This window comes from Capsicum annuum, chromosome 11 (assembly GCF_002878395.1).
Source record: "Capsicum annuum cultivar UCD-10X-F1 chromosome 11, UCD10Xv1.1, whole genome shotgun sequence".
Lineage (NCBI taxonomy): Eukaryota > Viridiplantae > Streptophyta > Magnoliopsida > Solanales > Solanaceae > Capsicum > Capsicum annuum.
The window spans coordinates 222,541,211-222,561,245 of record NC_061121.1 but is presented as its reverse complement, the minus strand read 5'-3'; the positions used below and the strand labels follow the sequence as shown (position 1 = coordinate 222,561,245).

The 20,035-nt window shown below is 37.6% G+C and overlaps 1 protein-coding gene across 1 annotated transcript; it reads left to right on the top strand.

The window, feature by feature from the left end:
* The first annotated feature begins 2,029 nt into the window (after positions 1-2,029).
* On the top strand, positions 2,030-2,929 carry LOC107846240. The gene has a single exon (XM_016690676.2). It carries the CDS (start codon positions 2,030-2,032, stop codon positions 2,927-2,929), a length of 900 nt encoding a protein of 299 aa, XP_016546162.2.
* The last annotated feature ends 17,106 nt before the right edge of the window (positions 2,930-20,035 follow it).

The following is a 20,035-nucleotide window of genomic DNA, read 5'->3' as shown; positions in this document are numbered from 1 at the left end:
TTTTGAAGTTAAATTAAAATAGATTAATTTAATTTTTAAATTTTAAATTTAAATATTTGGAAATCATATGAAAAATGTTTTAAGTTGCAATCATTCTTATATTAATCTGATGAAAAATACACCTTCAAATATTGATCAAAATTCATGAGGTTCAATGCTCAAAAAATGAATGCGACAGGTAAAAGTGAACAGAGAGAGTATCAGCTTTTGTCGAATCTTCTTTATGGTGAAATTGAGCTTGTATTTGCAATGTTTCCCCCCCCCTTCAATCATCTGGAAAGTATATAACAAATATGTTAGAGTCGATATATATTTGTTGAAGCTAGCTTCTCGGGATAGTTTGACATTTAGCCACTTTCAAAACTTATTTTGGTATTTAGACACAAGTCTTGGAAAATTAGGTGTTTAGACACTATTATGACATCATCACTTCTTACATACAAACCTACCACACGAGTTTTAAACTTTATACTTTAGTCCCCCACCTCATCCATATAATATTTAATATTTCCCACCTTTTTTTATATTTCCACCATTTTTTCATATTTTCTATTTTAATTTAGAAAATTATCCAAGAATCCACCAATAGGAACTCTCATTTTCACCAATAATTTTCAATTCCGGCCACTTTTCCGATGAAAAATTGTTCATCACAACTGAAAATCTCTATTCTTCATCATTGCCTCCATTGTTGTTCCATCCTTTTTGAAAAAAAATGCAAAATTTTTTTTCACCATTTCTACTAGCTCAAAAAGCTTTCCAAATCCGCTCAATACCTCGTCATTAGATATATTTCAGTAGTTTAGAAGTCCTACACATACATTTTCCATCCCAGAGCTAGGAGGGCAACGATTATATCGAAAATCAGTCGATTCGCGTCTTTGTACATACGTATTCATACCCGTGATCGACCAGCTATAGATACCTAATTGATTATCGATTTGTGTGGTCTATTATGACAATAGCTGAGGTAGTTGTCGTGGGTGGTAATTATATGGGTGCGTGGGATGAGGGTCCCAACTATTGGAAGTGAAAATCATCTAGCAAGGAGAAAGTGCCCATCCCGCTGCGTCGCAATAGATCGTACGATGACATGATTTGAAGCATAATTAAGAGCAGAGAATTAGAATGCGAGCCAAAGAACGTTGTGATTAGCTATGTAATGAATGAGCAGGGTAAAATACATCCCACATTCATAAATAATGATCGGCATGTGTCGTTATACATATTGGATGTCGCTATCGATGGATCTAGGACATTATTGAGGATAAATGTCCTCTCAGGGTTTCCGACAATCGACGAACATGATTCATTTGAAGAAGAGAGTTTGGATGCTCATCCAATGGATTCGGAAGATCATCCAATAGAATTTGAAGATCCAATTTTCTTTGAAAAAGGGGGAGAAGAGAGCGAATATGGAGCACAAACCAACCACACCTTCTCCAACGGAACTAATTTTCAGGTAAATCAAACATTTAGCAGCAAAAAAGAGCTGAAATTGTTGTTGGACGTAGCAGCTGTGAGAAATTCTTTTGATTATGCTATGTTGAAGAGCTACAACAAATTTCTCAAGGTGAAATGTGTTTGTCCTAGCTGCGCGTGGATGTTGCGGGCGAAGAAGTATGAATGCACGAATAAATTCGTCATCTATAAATACGTCGGCGATCACAGTTGCAGCGTCGAATACACCACCCATTGCCATAGAAAAATCTCATCTAAAGTCATTGTGTCGCTCTATGTGAACATGTATAGCGAAGGAAAGGGTCTGAACACTAACGAGATTCGGAGGATCGTTTTCAAGAACTTGAAAAGTAGACCAAGCTATTGGAAATATTGGCTGAGAGGTGTGATTGCCAAGGAAATGGTTTGACGGACAGCGGAGCACGAGTATTCCTGCCTGCCCACTTTTTCATACACGATCGACGCTCTTAATGTTGGCACTACCTATTCCATCAAGGTGAACAAGGTCGATTATAGGTTTATGTACTACTTTTTATCGTTGGGCCCTTGCATTAGGGGATTCGCCCACATGAGGAAGGTTATTGTGGTCGACGACACTCATTTATACGGTAAGTACAAGGGAGTGATGCTAAGCACGGTTGCACAAGATACAGAGAACCATATTTATCCCATTGTCTTTTACGTCATTGACATGGAGAACGATGCATATTGGACATTCTTCTATGAGAAGCTGAAGTCTATTGTGGTCGATGGACCAGATTTGTGCTTTATCTCCGATAGGCACAAGAGCATTGCCAATGGCATCACGAAGGCATACAATCATGCGCATCACGAGTATTGCATGAGGCACCTAGGTAAAAATCTTTGGGTAAATCACCACTACGGAGAACACCTCTATCTATTCTACAATACGGCGAAGGCATATTCTTCTGAGGAGTTTAGCAACCATTTTGTGGAATTCAAGAACTACTGTCCTGAGGAAGCCTTTTTCCTTGAGCATGAGCTTGGTTTTGGGAAATGGAGCAGGCAATATTTCCCCAACAACAGGTTTAATGTGATGATCAAAAATATTGCCGAGTTGGTGAACTCTATGTTGATTGCCGAAAGGGAGTACTCCGTGGCATCCATATTCAATTCGATTGATAAGAGGTTTGGTGAAATATTCAGGGAGAGGCGTGTCTACGTCCTCAAATATAAGGATAACAAATTTGTGCGTGCCTCCGAAAAGATCTTAAAAGATAATATGAGCGAGGGCGAATCCTTCTATGTGGAGAATGTAAGCGGGGATGAAAGAAAATTCACTATGTTCAACAGTGGTTGTACGGCCAAAGTCGACCTACTGGAAAGGTCGTGTTCTTGCTGGAAGTTTGACCTGGTCAAAATACCATGCGATCACGCGATGGCCACTTTACGATTGAAGCACGATGAAGATTATGGTTTGAGAGTCTATGATTACTCTTCGCCCTAGTATAAAGTGGAAGAGTACCTCCTTGCGTATTCAAAATCAATTAATGTTGTCCCTTTGGAGTCCAAATGGCGTGTACCACAAGAATTACTAAACATGAACATTATTCCACCTCTCGTGTTCATAAAGCTCAGAATGAAGAAAAGAAAACACATTAAGGGCGTAGGCGAGACTTTCAAGTCGAAGAGGAGGAACAAATGTTCACTGTGCAAGAGACTCGGGCATAAGAGAACCACTTGTAACAACAACAAATCGTAGTTAGACTTGTATGAATTTGTGTTTTTATAATTCATGGCAGTGTATACATTTTGACAACCCTTCAGTGGTCTGATTAATGCCAGACTTATTGATTTCACTCTGTGTCTATTATCAACCTTTTAAGGTATTGCATATATTATGTGTCAGGTCTATTGCTTGTATTATTTTTTTAAATCATAGTTTATTATCGATAACATATAAAGTCTAATAAAAACTCTAAATATTCAAAGATACATATGAATAGTTGAGCTTTATTACACATCAAAAAAGTTGCTACACGTCCACTCACACGTTGCATCGATTGGGTATACGTTACCTCTCTTCGATTATCACCGATTCACACATCAACCAACCAATGGGTGGGAAGACCAAAGGGTTCTATTTTGGTCTATATAAACTGTAATACCCCGTATTTCCCTAGCCTATATTAACCCTTAATACATGAGTTGTCCTAAATTAAAATTTTAAAATACTCAGTAATTTTCAGATTAAAGCCCGACAACCAGGTAAGAAGTGATGGCGAATTTAAGTTTGAGTCGTTTAACATCGTTATTCAGGACAGTAGCGCATCGCAGAGTGTGTGAAAATAGCAATTGTAAATTTTTAGTGTTGCTCTGCGATATTGATGCGTCGTGTCATAGACCCAGTTCACAATTATCAATTTCTAGTGTACCAATGTGATTCCACCGCGTCGCGGTGCACTTTCAGTTCACAAACAAAGTGGTAACGTGATACCACCGTGTCGCACCATCATGTAATTTTCCTGTTGTCATTTTCCAGTGGCTTGGCGCGATAGTGGCGCGTCGTGCCAGGGGTCCAGATCGAGAAAATTTCACAAAAAATTAAAGTTGCGCCCAGGGTTAAACCAGTCTTTTTCTATGATTTTATTCCCCCCAGATGTGGGATTTAAGCCCTAAAAATGTTTAAACCCTTCATTATTCACTTTTTTCCAAAATCAAAAGGTATTTGTCTCGCAAGAAAATAAATCCTAGCTCTCAAGAATTAAGGTCAATCCCAAGAATCTCTTCAAGAACTTTAAGAATCTCACTAATTAAGGTATGTTAGATGTTCATCCATGGATCCTTACCTTCCATGGAGCCCAAGAATCTTTTTTTCAAGATACAAGATTTAAGATTTATGATTTTCATGTTTGAATTGGATTGACTTCATGATTCATGATGTTGTTTGAGTTTTAATCTATGATTTAGATTTCAAGTTCTAAGAATTGATTCTAGTATGTGTTGAATTACATGATATTTATGATAAACCCTTCAAATTGCAAGTTGATTGTTGTAACCATGTTAACTCTAAGTGTTTATGATTTAATGGACCAATTATGCTTCCTATGTATTTGATAAATTGTCTATGAGAATGAAGTAATGCCATTATAGCATGCTAACATGTATTCCCCATCCATGTACAAGTTAATACATCACAAGTGTTTGATGAAATGTCTCTATGAATGAATTATGACCAAGTGAACATTGTTGTGTTATTCAAGATTATGCTTTTCTTTAATTATCATGCTATCGAGTCCTTGGGGTATCTAATACCCGACAATCTAGTTGCTACTTAGAGCCAGTGTCGGTTGCAGAATAGTATCAGTCATGTCACGATCAGTATTACTCTTAGTCCATTACAGAACTCAGTAGAATTCAGTCAGTTACAAAACTTAGAAAAACTCAGCAATCTCAGTATCACTCCAGTCCAGTTCATTATACTCAGTTTAATGTCTTTTAGTTAGGAGTAGAATTAAGCATCGAGTGAATCCAAGGATGGGAGCTCACCTGCCAGCAGAGGGTGTGTGTAACACCCCAATTTTCTGAACTGGAATGCTACACGGTGCTCATGAACCCAAAGGACCAAAAGCTTACCCATGATTGATATCTGCACCTGTATACTGCATAATATATCATAAAATGGGGAAACATAAACATGAAAGGCCATAAGGTTCAAACTGAATAAACGTCTGATAACAAAATATCTGAAAAAGGTATAACAATACCAAAAAAAGTAATAAATACTGAAAATAATGAGATCTGAATATCTAATCTGACATCTAGTCTGAAAGCCTCTAACTGAACTGAATAAGGAGTTGAAGAAACATGTCTCCAACTAACTCCACCTAGCAACTGAATAGTAAATGTATCAATAATCATATCGTCCTCGAATGAGAAGGACTCACTGCAAACTCTAAGCACTGGAATACTACTGCTGATCTAAAGCTCGTACCTCTGAACCTATGGTGTAACATAAGAGAAAGCACCATAGCGCAAATGCGTCAGTACGTTTGAATGTACTGAGTATACGAGTGAGGTAGGCTAAATGTAAAGGGTTATATGCATGAACAATGCTGACTAATATAAATGTGAGAATACATACATGCATACATAACTATAACTGAACTCATGGAGATACTGACTACTGAGTCTGAATACTGAAAACATGAGTGTACTGATACTGAGATACTGAATAGATGAATGACTATTTCTGATAGTTTAAATTATGAAGAACTGGTCTGGTTGACTGTGTCTGACAGTCCTGAAGCTGAATACTGATGTCAGAAATTATGACAACTGATATGACTAATACATGAGTTTAGAAAATGAATATAACTGATATAACTATGATGATCGACCTAACCGATGTAACTAATACTGAGCGACTATATCTGACAGTCTAAGTTTTGATGGAACTATCTGAGTTCCATTCTACTTAGAGTAACTAAATTTGAGATCAGTCCTATCTAGCGGGTGATCATGAGTATATTGATAATAAGGATATTTGACTAAGTCTGAGATCAATCCTATCTAGCGGGTGATCTTTAAATCTAATGATTCTGATACTGATTAATCATAGTTGAGATCAGTCCTAGCTAATGGGTGATCTTGAAGTCTATTTACAATGATAAGCATTGACTGTATCTAACAGTACTGAATCTGTACTACTAAGCTGAGTTGACTGTATCTGACAGTCCTGAATTTATAACTGAAACTGTGGGATGTATTCATCTAACCGACATGCCCCAAGCTAAACTAATTGGGGTCCAATCTCTGCCCTGACTGGAAGGGTGTCCGTACCGTTCCACCAGCAAAGACATCTGCTGTGAAGTCAGTCCTAATCTAGCGGGTGACTCCTGGGATCAGTCCTATATTTATAAATATACTAACGGGTGACCCCTGAGTATGTCAGTCCTACCTAACGGGTGACATCTCGTACCTACGCTGGCAACGTAGTTCTGGAACTTAGGGATTGCTTCTAGGGATCTTCGTCCTATTCTAGCAGGTGAGCCCCCATCCCTAGGTTCGCTCGGTGCTGAATCCTACTCCCATCTGAAAGACACTGAACTGAGTAACTGGGCTGAACTAAATAACTTAACTGAACTGATTTGCTGAACTGATACTGATTAACTGAACTGAAAATAGTGGTATTGTTTAGCGGAGCTAAAACTGAGTTTACTGGATTTCGATGACTGACGGAGTGTACTGAGTTCTGAGGACTGGTTGAGAGTACTAAAATTACTAAGATTGACTTTAAATACTGATGTTACAGATATTATTGAGTACTGATATCACTGAGATTACTGAACTACTGAGATTACTGAGGTTACTGGATTTTCCTGAGTCATATGACTGACTGAGTTCTATAGAACATGGCTTGACTGAGAGTATCGTGATAAGATGACATGGCTCTAGGCACACAGCTATATCTTTGGGTACGAATACCCCTAGGACTCGATGGAAGGAAACTGACCCAGCATGACTGACTTGATCATAAGATTGGAGTCCACAATTCACATTGTCATAAGTAGGAGATATTATACTTCATGTAGTTCTTCAACATCTTAAGCATGGTAGGGAGTGCATGGATATATTTCATGTACATATAGTATATCTCCATTATCATACATGCTTCATACCACAACAATAGCAACACATCAATAGCATGGAATTTATATTGAAGTATATAGCTAACATGGACTTGTCATTTAGATATCATGGAACATGTAAACATGAATTTCTAGCATCCTAAGTATTTTATCAAACACCTTGCATGCACAATATTGAGCATAGGTGTACTTAACAAATTTAGAAACCTTGAACCACCCAAATTCATGGGTTTCCAACTAACCTATTCACATGATTCATGAAAAACACATCAAGACACAACCTTGAATCCAAACAACAATCATTAACATGAATATAGTCATCAAACAATAAGGACATCGCAATTTATAATTTAAAACATGATTCTTGAGCTCCATAGATGAAAGAGACCCATAGATGAACACTACGCATACCTTAGATTAAGAATTCGTGAAGATTGACGGTGAAATTTCCTTGAAATAGACTCTTCTATAAAAACCCTAGGGCTTGTTCTTGAGAGTTTTGATCTTGAGAGGAAACCCTAATCTTGTGGTTAAGAGTATATGAGAGAGCTTTTTGATATGTTTAAATAAAGAGAATGGAAGATAATACACTCCTTGAGAGTTATAAGTCGTGGGAAGTAAAGAAAAAAGACCGAAATACCCTTACAAAAATAAATTCCCAGTTGCTGAAAATCATACCTGACGACATTTGTGATAAGACATCAAAAATGTGACAAGCTGTAAAAAATATCGTCAAACAGGAGATAGAATTGATGGTTTCTACGTAAGTCTGATGACATTTATGACAAGGCATAAAAAATGTGATAGACCATAAAAAATGTCGTCACACAGGAGCTGGAATTGATGGTTTCTGCCTAAGTCTGACGACATTTGTGGCAAGGCATCAAAAATATGATAGGCCATCAAAAATGTCATCACACAGAAGCTGGATTCTGCCTAAGGATGATGACATTTTTGATAAGGCGTCACAAATGTGACAGGCCGTCAAAATTGTCGTCACACAGTTGCCAACCCAACATGCTGGAGTGAAATAAGAATAACTTTTTGCTCTGATATCGGATTTAGGCAAAATTGGTATCGTTGGAAACCTAATTCAAAAATATTTTATTTGATATATAGTAAGCCACCCAGTTCATCATATACAACAAGTTATGGTTGATTGAAGTTGACCCAAGTTTTGACGCTCACTAAAACTTGAACAATAGGAAATCTTTCAACATGTACTTGAGTTAGGGGACCTATATGATCTAAATTCATGCTCAAATAGATTCCCACACTACATAATTAATTAACACACTAAATTTACATAGGATTCAAGGCTTTTGAAATGTCTACACATAGGAATGATAGATTTCATCCTATTCCGAAATGTGGGGTATTACAATATTTCCCTCTTGGGAACATTCATCCTAGAATGATACTGGCTGAGATGAGAGAAAAGACAAGTTACAAAAATATATAGCATGATTGACTGATCAAGATTTCATGGCTGACATGACTGAAAACTGAGCATATCATACTGTACATGTATATCTGAGGCATGGGTAGTTGATTTATGAATGTAGGACTGAGTGTTTCGATAAACTGAGTTTCTCAAACTGAGAATACATATCTGATGCTTAACTGATAAGTTGAATCCATGCATATCTGATGCATGATTATATGACCGACATGATACATGAATGCATGACTGAAAGTACTGATAAGCTGACTACGCATATCTAATGTATGAATACATGACTGAACTGATTCACGAACATGCGACTAAACATGCAATGGTAAAGGCACTAAGATTAAACTGAAATATGAGAACATGACTGATTCTACTACATGATATATGGACTGAACATCATGAACTGAACTGAACCTCTGAATACTTGACTTACAGCTGAGGTCTAACTTGAAGGTTAAATTATGAGTACCCTCTATTCTAGACTGAATTCATTATGCAAGGAGAAATTGAAGGATCTAAGGCATGTGAGCGTTAAGAGAAAGTAGGGTATCTCTCCCTTGGGATGCTATATCTCTCTAAGAATGCTTACCTTACAGAGATATTGGGTGATGCACAGGGCATCTACGAACTAGATTATAACTAAACTTTGGGAGTCTGAAACTAGTGCATGAGATGGACTAAACTTGCAACTACTAGGAGGTTCTACCTTGAAATAGTTACATTCTCTGAGATTTTGGATAACATGAATAGATGCAAGGATGAGAAAACAAGTTATACAAATCTGACTACTCACTGGCACGACATGAATACTGAAAGAAGGGAAACTATTCCTAAAATATCTTATAGCCTCCTGCACATAGGTGTGGTGCACAACACACATATGTACAAGACTCTACTAGATGCTGCTTTCAGACTTCCTAGGACTCTATTGAACCTTAGGCTCTGATACCAAGTTTGTAACATCCCAATTTTCTGAACCAGAATGCTACACGGTGCTCTTGACCCTGAAAGACCATAAGCTAATCCATGAATGATATCTATACCTGTATACTGCATAATATATTATAAAATATTGAAACATGAACATGAAAGGCCATAAGGTTCAAACTGAATAAATGTCTGATAACAAAATATCTGAAAAAGGTATAACAATACCAAAACAAGTCATAAATACTAAAAATAATGAGATCTGAGTATCTAATCTGACATCTAGTCTGAAAGCCTCTAACTAAACTGAATAAGGAGTTGAAGAAACATATCTCCAACTAACTTCATCTAACAACTGAATAATAAATATAGCAATAATCATATCATCCTCGAATGAGAAGGACTCACTGCAAACTCTCAACACTGGAATGCTATTATTGATCTAAAGCTCGTGCCTCTGAACCTATGGTGTAACATAAGAGAAAACACCATAGCGCAAATGCATCAGTACGTCTGAATGTACTGAGTATACAAGTGGGGTAGGCTAAATGCAAAGGGTTATATGGATGAACAGTGCTGACTAATATGAACGTGAGAATACATACATGCATACATAACTGTAACTAAACTCGTGGAGATACTGACTACTGAGTTTGAATACTGACAACATGAGTGTACTGATACTGAGATACTGAATAGATGAATGACTATTTCTGATAGTTTGAATTATGAAGAACTGGTCTGGTTGACTGTGTCTAACAGTTCTGAAGCTGAATACTTATATAATAAATTCTGATAGTTGATATGATTGATACATGAGTTTAGAAAACTTATATAACTGATATAACTATGATGATCGGCCTAACTGATGTAACTGATACTGAGCGACTGTATCTGACAGTCTAAGTTCTGATGGAACTATCTGAGTTCCATTCTACTTGGAGTAACTAAATCTCAGATCAGTCCTATCTAGCGGGTGATCATGAGTACACTGATAATAAGGATGGTTTGACTTAGTCTGAGATCAGTCCTATCTAGTGGGTGATCTTTAAATCTAATGATTCTGATACTGATTAATCATAGTTGAGATTAGTCCTAGCTAATGGGTGATCTTGAAGTCTATTTACAATGATAAGCATTGATTGTATCTAACAGTACTGAATCTTTACTACTAAGCTGAGTTGAATGTATCTGACAGTCCTAAATCTGTAACTGAAACTGTGGGATATATTCATCTAACTGACATGCCGCAAGCTAAGCTGACTGGGGTCCAATCTTTGGCCAGACTGAAAGGGTGTTAGTACCGCGCCACCAGTAAAGACATCTGCTGTGGAGTCAGTCCTAATCTAGTGGGTGACTCCTGGGATCAGTCCTATACATATAAATGTGCTAACGGGTGACCCCTGAGTATGTCAGTCCTATCTAACGCGTGACATCTCGTACCTATACTCGAAATGTAGTTTTGGAACTTAGGAATTGCTTCTAGGGATCTCAGTCCTATTCTAGCAGGTGAGCCCCCATCCTTAGGTTCGCTCGATGCTGAATCCTACTCCCATCTGAAAGACACTGAACTGAGTAACTGGGCTAAAATAAATAACTTAACTTAACTTTCTGAGCTGATACTGATTAACTGAACTGAAAATAGTGGTATTGTTTAGCGGAGCTAAAACTGAGTTTATTGGATTTCGATAACTGACGGAGTGTACTGAGTTCTGAAGACTGGTTGAGAGTACTAAAATTATTAAGATTGACTTTGAATACTGAGGTTATAGATATTACTGAGTACTGAGATCACTGAGATTACTGAACTACTGAGATTATTGAGGTTACTGGATTTTCCTAAGTCACATGACTGACTGAATTCTATAATTCATGGCTTGACTGAGAGTATCGTGATAAGATGACATGGCTCTAGGCACACAACTATATTTTCGGGTATGAATACCCCCAGGACTCGGGAAGGAAAATGACACAACATGACTGACTTGATCATAAGATTGGAGTCCACAATTCACATTGTCATAAGTAGGAGATATTATACTTCATGTAGTTCTTCAACATCTTAAGCATGGTAGGGAGTGCATGGATATATTTCATGTATATATAGTATATCTCCACTATCATACATGTTTCATACCACAATAATAGCAACACATCAATAGCATGGAGATTATATTGAAGTATATAGCTAACGTGGACTTGTCATTTAGATACCATGGAACCATGTAAACATGAATTTCTAGCATCCTAAGTATTTTATCAAACACCTTGCATGCATAATATTGAGCATAGGTGTACTTAACAAATTTAGAAATCTTGAACCACCCGAATTCATGGGTTTCCAACTAAACTATTCACATGATTCATGAAAAACACATCAAGACACAACCTTGAATCCAAACAACAATCATTAACATGAATATAGTCATAAAACAACAACGAAATCGCAATTTATAATTTAAAACATGATTCTTGAGCTCCATAGATGAAAGAGACCCATGGATGAACACTACGCATACCTTAGATTAAGAATTTGTGAAGATTGATGGCGAAATTTCCTTGAAATAGACTTTTCTATGAAAACCCTAGGGCTTGTTCTTGAGAGTTTTGATCTTGAGAGAAAACCCTAATCTTGTGGTTAAGAGTGTATGAGAGAGATTTTTGAGATGTTTAACTAAAGGGAATGGAAGATAATACGCTCCTTGAGGGTTAGAAGTCATGGGAAGTGAAGAAAAAAGACCAAAATACCCTTACAAAAATAAATTTCCAGTTGCTGAAAATCATAGCTGACGATATTTGTGATAAGGCGTAAAAAATATGATAAGCCGTCAAAAATATCATCACACAGGAGCTGAAATTGATGGTTTCTACCTAAGTCTGACGACATTTGTGAAAAGGCATCAAAAATATGACAGGCCGTCAAAAATATCGTCAGACAGGAGCTGGAATTGATGGTTTCTGCCTAAGTTTGGCGAGATTTGTGACAAGGCTTCAAAAATGTGATAGGCCATTAAAAATGTCACCACGCAGAAGTTGGATTCTTCCTAAGGCTGACGACATTTTTGACAAGGCGTCACAAATGTGACAGGCCATCAATATTGTCGTCACACAGTTGCCAGCCCGACATGCTGGAGTAAAATAAGAATAACTTTTTTCTTCAATATCGGATTTAGGCAAAATTGGTATCGTTTGAAGCTAATTCAAAGAGCTTTCATATGATATATAGTAAACCACCCAGTTTATTACATACAACGAGTTATGGTTGATTGAAGTTGACCCAATTTTTGACGCTAACTAAAACTTGAACGATAGGAATGCTTTAAACTTATACTTGAGTTAGGGGACCTATATGATCTAAATTCATGCTCAAATAGATTCCTACACTACATAATTGATTAACATACTAAATTTGCATAGGATTCGAGGCTTTTGAAATTTTTATGCATAGAAATGACGGATTTTTATCCTAGTGCAAAATATGGGGTATTACAGTGTGATCCTGAGAAGCAATCATTACATTCCAGAACTACGTAGCCAGCGTAGGTTAAGACATCAAACCAACCAGTTGAGGGTTGATGAGGTGTTCTACCTATCAGTAGAGGGTTCCATCGTTCTCATTTAGGGAACCTGCCAGTGAAGGGTTACTCTTCAGCTTGTCTTTACCCATGGTAAGGTACTGACACCCTTTTAATTGGGGTTAAAGATTGGAACCCTATTAGTTCAGATTGAGGCATGTCGGTTAGATGATTACCTCCCACAGTTTCAGTTTTAGTCATAGTCTTTAAAATAGAACTCAGTTCAGTTCTACAGAATTGGGACTGTTAGATACAGTCATGAAGTTATCAGTAATTTAGATTATTAGTGATCTCAGATTATTAGTATATTCAGTTATTAGTTATTAGATTTAGTTCTAGTATACTCAGTTACAGTATGCATAGTATGTTCAGTAGTGACAGATTCTCCATGTATGCTAATCCAGCTCTTGCATATCATTCAGTTAGTTATTGTTCATGCATATAAACCCATGCATCCAGCCTTACCATATTTAGCATACTGGTACATTCCCACGTACTGACCACATACCCATTTCTTGCGCTATGATATTTCATATAATAGGTTCGGACGCTCAGGTTCCTGACTGTGCTTAGCCAGATTCAGCCAGCAGTAGCAGATTTAATAGTGAGTCCTTATATATCAAGGATATACTTTTATTTCAGTACTTTAGCTTATCAGTGTTTTAGTAGATGGAGTTAGTTGGGGGATTTTCCCATCAACTCAACTTTCAGATAGATTCAGTTAGAGGCTTTTCAGACTAGATTTTCAGACAGTATTTTTAATTCAGATGTTATTATTCATTATCAGTATTTGAACTATTTTTTTACCTTATGGCATTTCAGCCTATTATTCCAAAATTATTTCAGTATTATTATTCAGTGCTCATAGTAGATATTATTCATGGGTTAGCTTGTGGTCCTTCGGGGTCTTAAGTACCATGTGATGACTAGTAGGTAGTCTTGGATCGTTATAAACTTGGTATCAGAGCCTAAGGTTCAACAGTGTCCTAGGGAGTATGAAAATCCGTATCGCGTAGAGTCTTGTGCATGGGTGTGTAGCGCACCCACTTATGGACAGAAGGCTATAAGATGTTTTAGGAAAAGTTTCCCTTTTTTTAGTATTCATGTCGTGTGAGTGAGCATGAGCTCAAGTTAATATATCAGTTTAATCCACTTCTTTCTTTTATTTACAGAACATGCCTCCCAAAAGGACTAACAAAAGAAGAACCAAAAACCAGTCAGCCCCTCAACCTATTCAAGTAGATCCCCTGGATGAACATTTCTCTCACACAGAATTCAAAGCTGCATTCACTACTCTAGCCAATTCAGTCGTAGCCCAGAATGAACGGCCAACTACTGTTCCAACCAACTCAGTGGCCAATGCTATTGCAACTAGGATTTAGGACTTTAACCGAATGAATCCTAATTTCTTTACGGGATCTAAGTCAGAAGAGGATCCACAGGAGTTCCTCGATCAGGTTCAAAAAGTCACAAATATCATAGGAGTGATTTCCAGTGAGAGTGCTGAGTTAGCCGCCTATCAACTACAAGATTTAGCCCATACGTGGTTTAAGTAGTGAAAGGTAGACAGGGGGGTAGATATAGAGCCCATATAGTGGGAAGTGTTTGTTACTGCCTTCCTAGAAAGATTTTTTCCCTTAGAGTTGAGAGAAGCCAAAGTGTTAGAGTTCATCAATCTCAGACAAGGTAGTATGAGTGTAAAAGAGTATTCCCTCAAGTTTAATCAGTTAACAAGGTATGATCCCCATATAGTAGCAGACAATAGGTCCAGAATGTGCAAGTTCATTTTTGGGGTGTCAGATAGAGTGGTTAAGGAGTATAGAACAATAATGTTGATTAAAGGGATTGATTTATCTAGGCTTGTGGTCCATGCTCAATAGGTTGAAGAGCTGAAACTTAAGGAAAAGGAGAGGAAAAATAAGAAGGCGAGAACAGGTAACTTTAATTTCAGTCAGCCTAAGCTAGATGGGGGTAACCGTTCCAAGTTTCGTCCAAAGTTTTCAGTTCTAGCTCCATCCTCAGATAGTGTACCGATGACCCAGGATAATATAAGCAATGGTCATACTAATCCATTTTGCGGAGAGTGTGGTAAGAATCATAAGGGTGTGTGCATAGTTGGCAGTGATGTTTGTTTCGGGTGTGGCAAGCCAAGCCATAAAGATAGAGATTGTCCTTAGTAAGATTCTCAGGGTCAATATAGTCGTCCTTCAGCTCAGTCAGTCCACCCAAATCAATAAGGTGCCGCTTCCAGTGCCACCACTGGGCAACGCCTAAACAGGTTTTATGCACTTCAGTCCAGAAAAGATTAGGAAAGTTCTTCTAATGTGGTCACTGGTATGTTACAGATCTCCCATTTACATATTTATGCCTCAGTTTTAAATCCCATATATTCAATCACGATTTATTTCATGGGTGCCCCATGCATTGTCTCATACTTTTCCTTAGTATCTCAGCCAAGTCAGTATTCTCAAGGGACATAGCATCCTAAGAGAGAGATACACTATAATCCTCGAGCTATCACAATCTAAACCTTTTATTTTCTCTTCACGTATTGAATCCAGTTGAAGTAATGGGTCCTTATAGTTGACCCTCAATTTCCAATCTCAGCCGTATGACCATCCCCTTGTCATGACATGTATCCAAGAAATCTGTTCAGTTCATGTATCATGATTCAGAATTAGTCATGTCCTTATGTTCCCGTTCATGCATATTCTGTAATGTATTTATTAATCCATTCAGACATGTACTCATGCACCGGACATGCATGTTCAAAATGTAATTTCAGCTTATCAGTATCTTCAGTCATGTATCTTGTGCATTAGATATGGATGTTTAGGATGTAAGTTCAGTCTACCAGGCCAGTCACGTAATCATGCTTCAGATATGCATATCTAATTTAGTACCTAAAATTCAGTCTTCCAATATTCTCTTAGCTTAACTAGCCACATTCGAGGATGACTGTTCCCAAGGGGGAGATATTGTAATACCCCGTATTTCCCTAGCCTAGATTAACCCTCAGTACATGGGTTATCCTAAGTAAATTTTTTGAAATACTCAGTAATATTTATATTAGAGCCTTCCATTGCATAGAAAATTTAATTAGCTTTCCAATGATATAAAACTCGCCTAAATCCGACAACCGGGTAAGAAGTTATGGCAATTTTAAGTTTCAGCCGTTAAACTTCATCATTCAGGCCAGTAGCGCATCGTTGAGTGTATTAAAATAGCAATTGTAATTTACAGTGTTGTTCTGCGATATTGGCGCATCGCGCCATAGACCCAGTTCACAATTGTAAATTTTCAGTGTACCAACGTGATTCCATCGCGTCGGAGTGCACTTCCAGTTTACAAACAAAGTGACAATGCGATACCACTGCATCGTTGCACCATGTAATTTCCTAGTGGATTGGCCACGATAGAGGTTCGTCGCACCAGGGGTCCAGATTGAGAAAATTTCATGAAAAATTAAAGTTGCGCCCAGGGTTAAACCAGTCTTTTTCCATGATTTTATTCCACCCAGATGTGGGATTTAAGCCCTAAAAACGTTTAAAACCTTCATTAGTTAATTTTCCACCAAATCAAAAGGTATTTCCCTCTCAATAAAACAAACCCTAGCTCTCAAGAATCAAGGTCAATCCCAAGAATCTCTCTAAGAACTCCAAGAATCTCACGAATTAAGGTATGTTAGATGTTTATCCATGGATCCTTACCTTCCATAGAGCCCAAGAATATTTTTTTCAAGATACAAGATTTATGATTTATGATTTTCATGTTTGAATTAGATTGATTTCATGATTCATGATGTTGTTTGAGTTTTAATCCGTGATTTAGATTACAAGTTTCAAGAATTGATTCTAGTATGTGTTGAATTATATGATATTTATGATAAACCCTTTAAATTACAAGTTGATTGTTGTAACCATGTTAACTCTAAGTGTTTATGATTTAATGGACCAAGTATGCTTCCCATGTGTTTGATCAATTATCTATGAGAATGAAGTAATGCCATTATAGCATGCTAACATGTATTCCCCATCCATGTACAAGTTAATGCATCACAAGTGTTTGATGAAATGTTTCTATGAATGGATTATGACCAAGTGAATATTGTTATGTTATTCAAGATTATGCTTTTCTTTACTTATCATGCTATTGAGTCCTTGGGGTATCCAATACCCGACAATCTAGCTGTTACTTAGAGCCGGTGTTAGTTACAAAATAGTATCAGTCATGTCACGATCAGTAGTACTCTCAGTCTGTTAGAAAACTCAATAGAATTCAGTCAGTTATAGAACTTAGAAAAATTCAGCAATCCCAACATCAGTCTAGTCCAGTTCAATATACTTAGTTCAGCGTCTTTCAGTTGGGTGTAGGATTCAGCACCGAATGAACCTATGGAAGGGGGCTCACCTTCCAGCAGAGGGTGTGATCCTTAAAAGTAATCCTTGCGTTCCAGAACTACGTAGCCAGCGTAGGTTTAGACATCAAACCTGCCAGTTGAGGGTTGATGAGGTGCTCTATCTGCTAGTAGAGGATACTACCATTCTTGTTTAGGGAACCTGCCAGTAAAGGTTTACTCTTCAGTTTGTCTTTACCCGTGGCACGGTACTGATACCCTTCTAATTAGGGTTGCAGATTAGACTTCTATTAGTTAAGATTGGGGCATGTCGGTTAGATGATTACCTCCCACAATTTTAGGTTTAGTCCCAATCTTCAGAATATAACTTAGTTCAGTTCTATAGAATCAGGACTTTCAGATACAGTCACTTAATTATCAGTAATTTAGATTATTAGTGATCTCAGATTATTAATATATTCAGTTATCTGTTATCAGATTTAGTTCCAGTGTAGTCAGTTACAGTATGCACAGTATGTTCAGTAGTTACAGATCCTTCATGTATTCTAATCTTGCTCTTACATATCATTCAGTTAGTTATTGTTCATGCATATGAACACATGCATTCAACCTTACCTTATTTAGCATACCAGTACATTCCCAAGTACTGACCACACACCCATTTTTTGTGCTATGATATTTCATATCATTGGTTCGGACACTTAGGTTTCTAACCGTGCTTATCCAGATTCAGCCAGCAGTAGCAGATTTAGTAGTGAGTCCTCATATATCGAGGATATGCTTTTATTTTAGTACTTCAGCTTAGCAATATTTTAGTAGATGGAGTTAGTTGGGGGATTGTCCCATCAACTCCACTTTCAGACATATTCAGTTAGAGGCTTTTTAGACTAGATTTTTAGACAGTATTTTAGATTCAGATGTTATTATTCATTATTAGTATTTTAGATGTTTTCAACCTTATGGCATTTCAGCCTATTATTCTATAATTATTTCAGTATTATTGTTCAGTGCTCACAAAAGATATCATTTATGGGTTAGCTTATGGTCCTTCAGGGTCGCAAGTACTATGTGATGACTAGGGGGTAGTCTTGGGTCGTTACAAACTTGGTATTAGAGCCTAAGGTTCAACAGTATCCTAGGGAGTCTGAAAAAGCCGCATCGCATAGAGTCTTATACATGGGTGTGTAGCCCGCCATACTTATGGACAGGAGGCTATGAGATGATTTAGGAAAAGTTTCCTTTCTATTAGTATTTATGTCATGCGAGTGAGTATGAGCTCAATTTAATCTCTCAGTCTACTCCACTTCTTCTTTTCATTTGCAGAACATGCCTCCCAAAAGGACTAACGAAAGAAGAACTGGCAACCAGTCAGCCCATCATCCCATTCAGGCATATCCCCTGGACGAACATATCTCTCACATAACATTCAGAGCTGCATTCACTACTATAGTCAATTAAGTCGTAGCCCAGAATGAACGGCCAGCTTCTATTCCGGCTAACCCAATGACCAATGCTACTACAACTAAGATTTAGGACTTCACCCGAATGAATCCTCTTTATTTTATGGGATCTAAGTCAGAAGAGAATCCACATGAGTTCCTCGATCGGGTTCAGAAAGTCACAAACATCATGGGAGTGACTTTCAGTGAGAGTGCTAAGTTAGCCACCTATCAGCTACGAGATATATCCCATACGTAGTTTAAGCAGTGAAAGGTAGACATAGGTATAGATGTAGAGCCCATAGAGTGGGAAAAATTTTCTACTGCCTTCCTAGATAAATTATATCCCTTAGAGTTGAAAGAAGCCAAAGTGTTAGAGTTCATCAATCTCAGACAAGGTAGTATGAGTGTAAAAGAGTATTCCCTCAAGTTTACTTAGTTAGCCAGGTATGCTCCCCATGTAGTAGCAAATAATAGGTCCAGAATGAGCAATTTCATATATGGGGTATCAAATAGTGTGGTTAAGGACTACAGAACAATAATGTTGATTAAACAGATGGACATATCTAGGCTTATGGTCTATGCTAAACAAATTAAAGAGCAGAAACTTAAGGAGAAGGAGAGGGAAAATAAGTGGGCGAGAACAGATAACATTAATTTCAGTCTGCCTAAGTCAGATGGGGGTAACCGTTCCCAGTTTCGTTCAAAGTCTTCAGTTCCAGCTCCATCCTCAACCAGTGTACCAATAACCCAGGATAGAGTAAGAAATGGTCATACTAATCTATTTTATAGAGAGTGTGGTAAGAATTATAGGGGTGTACGCAAATCTGGCAGTGATATTTGTTTCGGGTATGGCAAGCCAGGCCACAAAGATAGAGATTGTCCTTAGTCAGGTTCTCAGGGTCAGTATAGTCATCCTTCAGCTCATTCAGTTCGCCAGAATCAACAAGGTGCCGCTTCCAGTGCCACTAGTGGGCAATGCCTAAACAGGTTCTATGTAGTTTAGTCCTAATAAGATTAGAAAAGTTCTCCTGATGTGGTCACTGGTATGTTTTAGATCTTCCATTTACATATTTATGCCTCAGTTTTAGATCCCAGATATTCAGTCATGATTTAGTTCGTGGGTGCCCCATGCATCGTCTCATACTTTTCCTTAGTATCTCAGCCAAGTCAGTATTCTCGAGTGACAAGCGTCCCAAGGGGGAGATGCA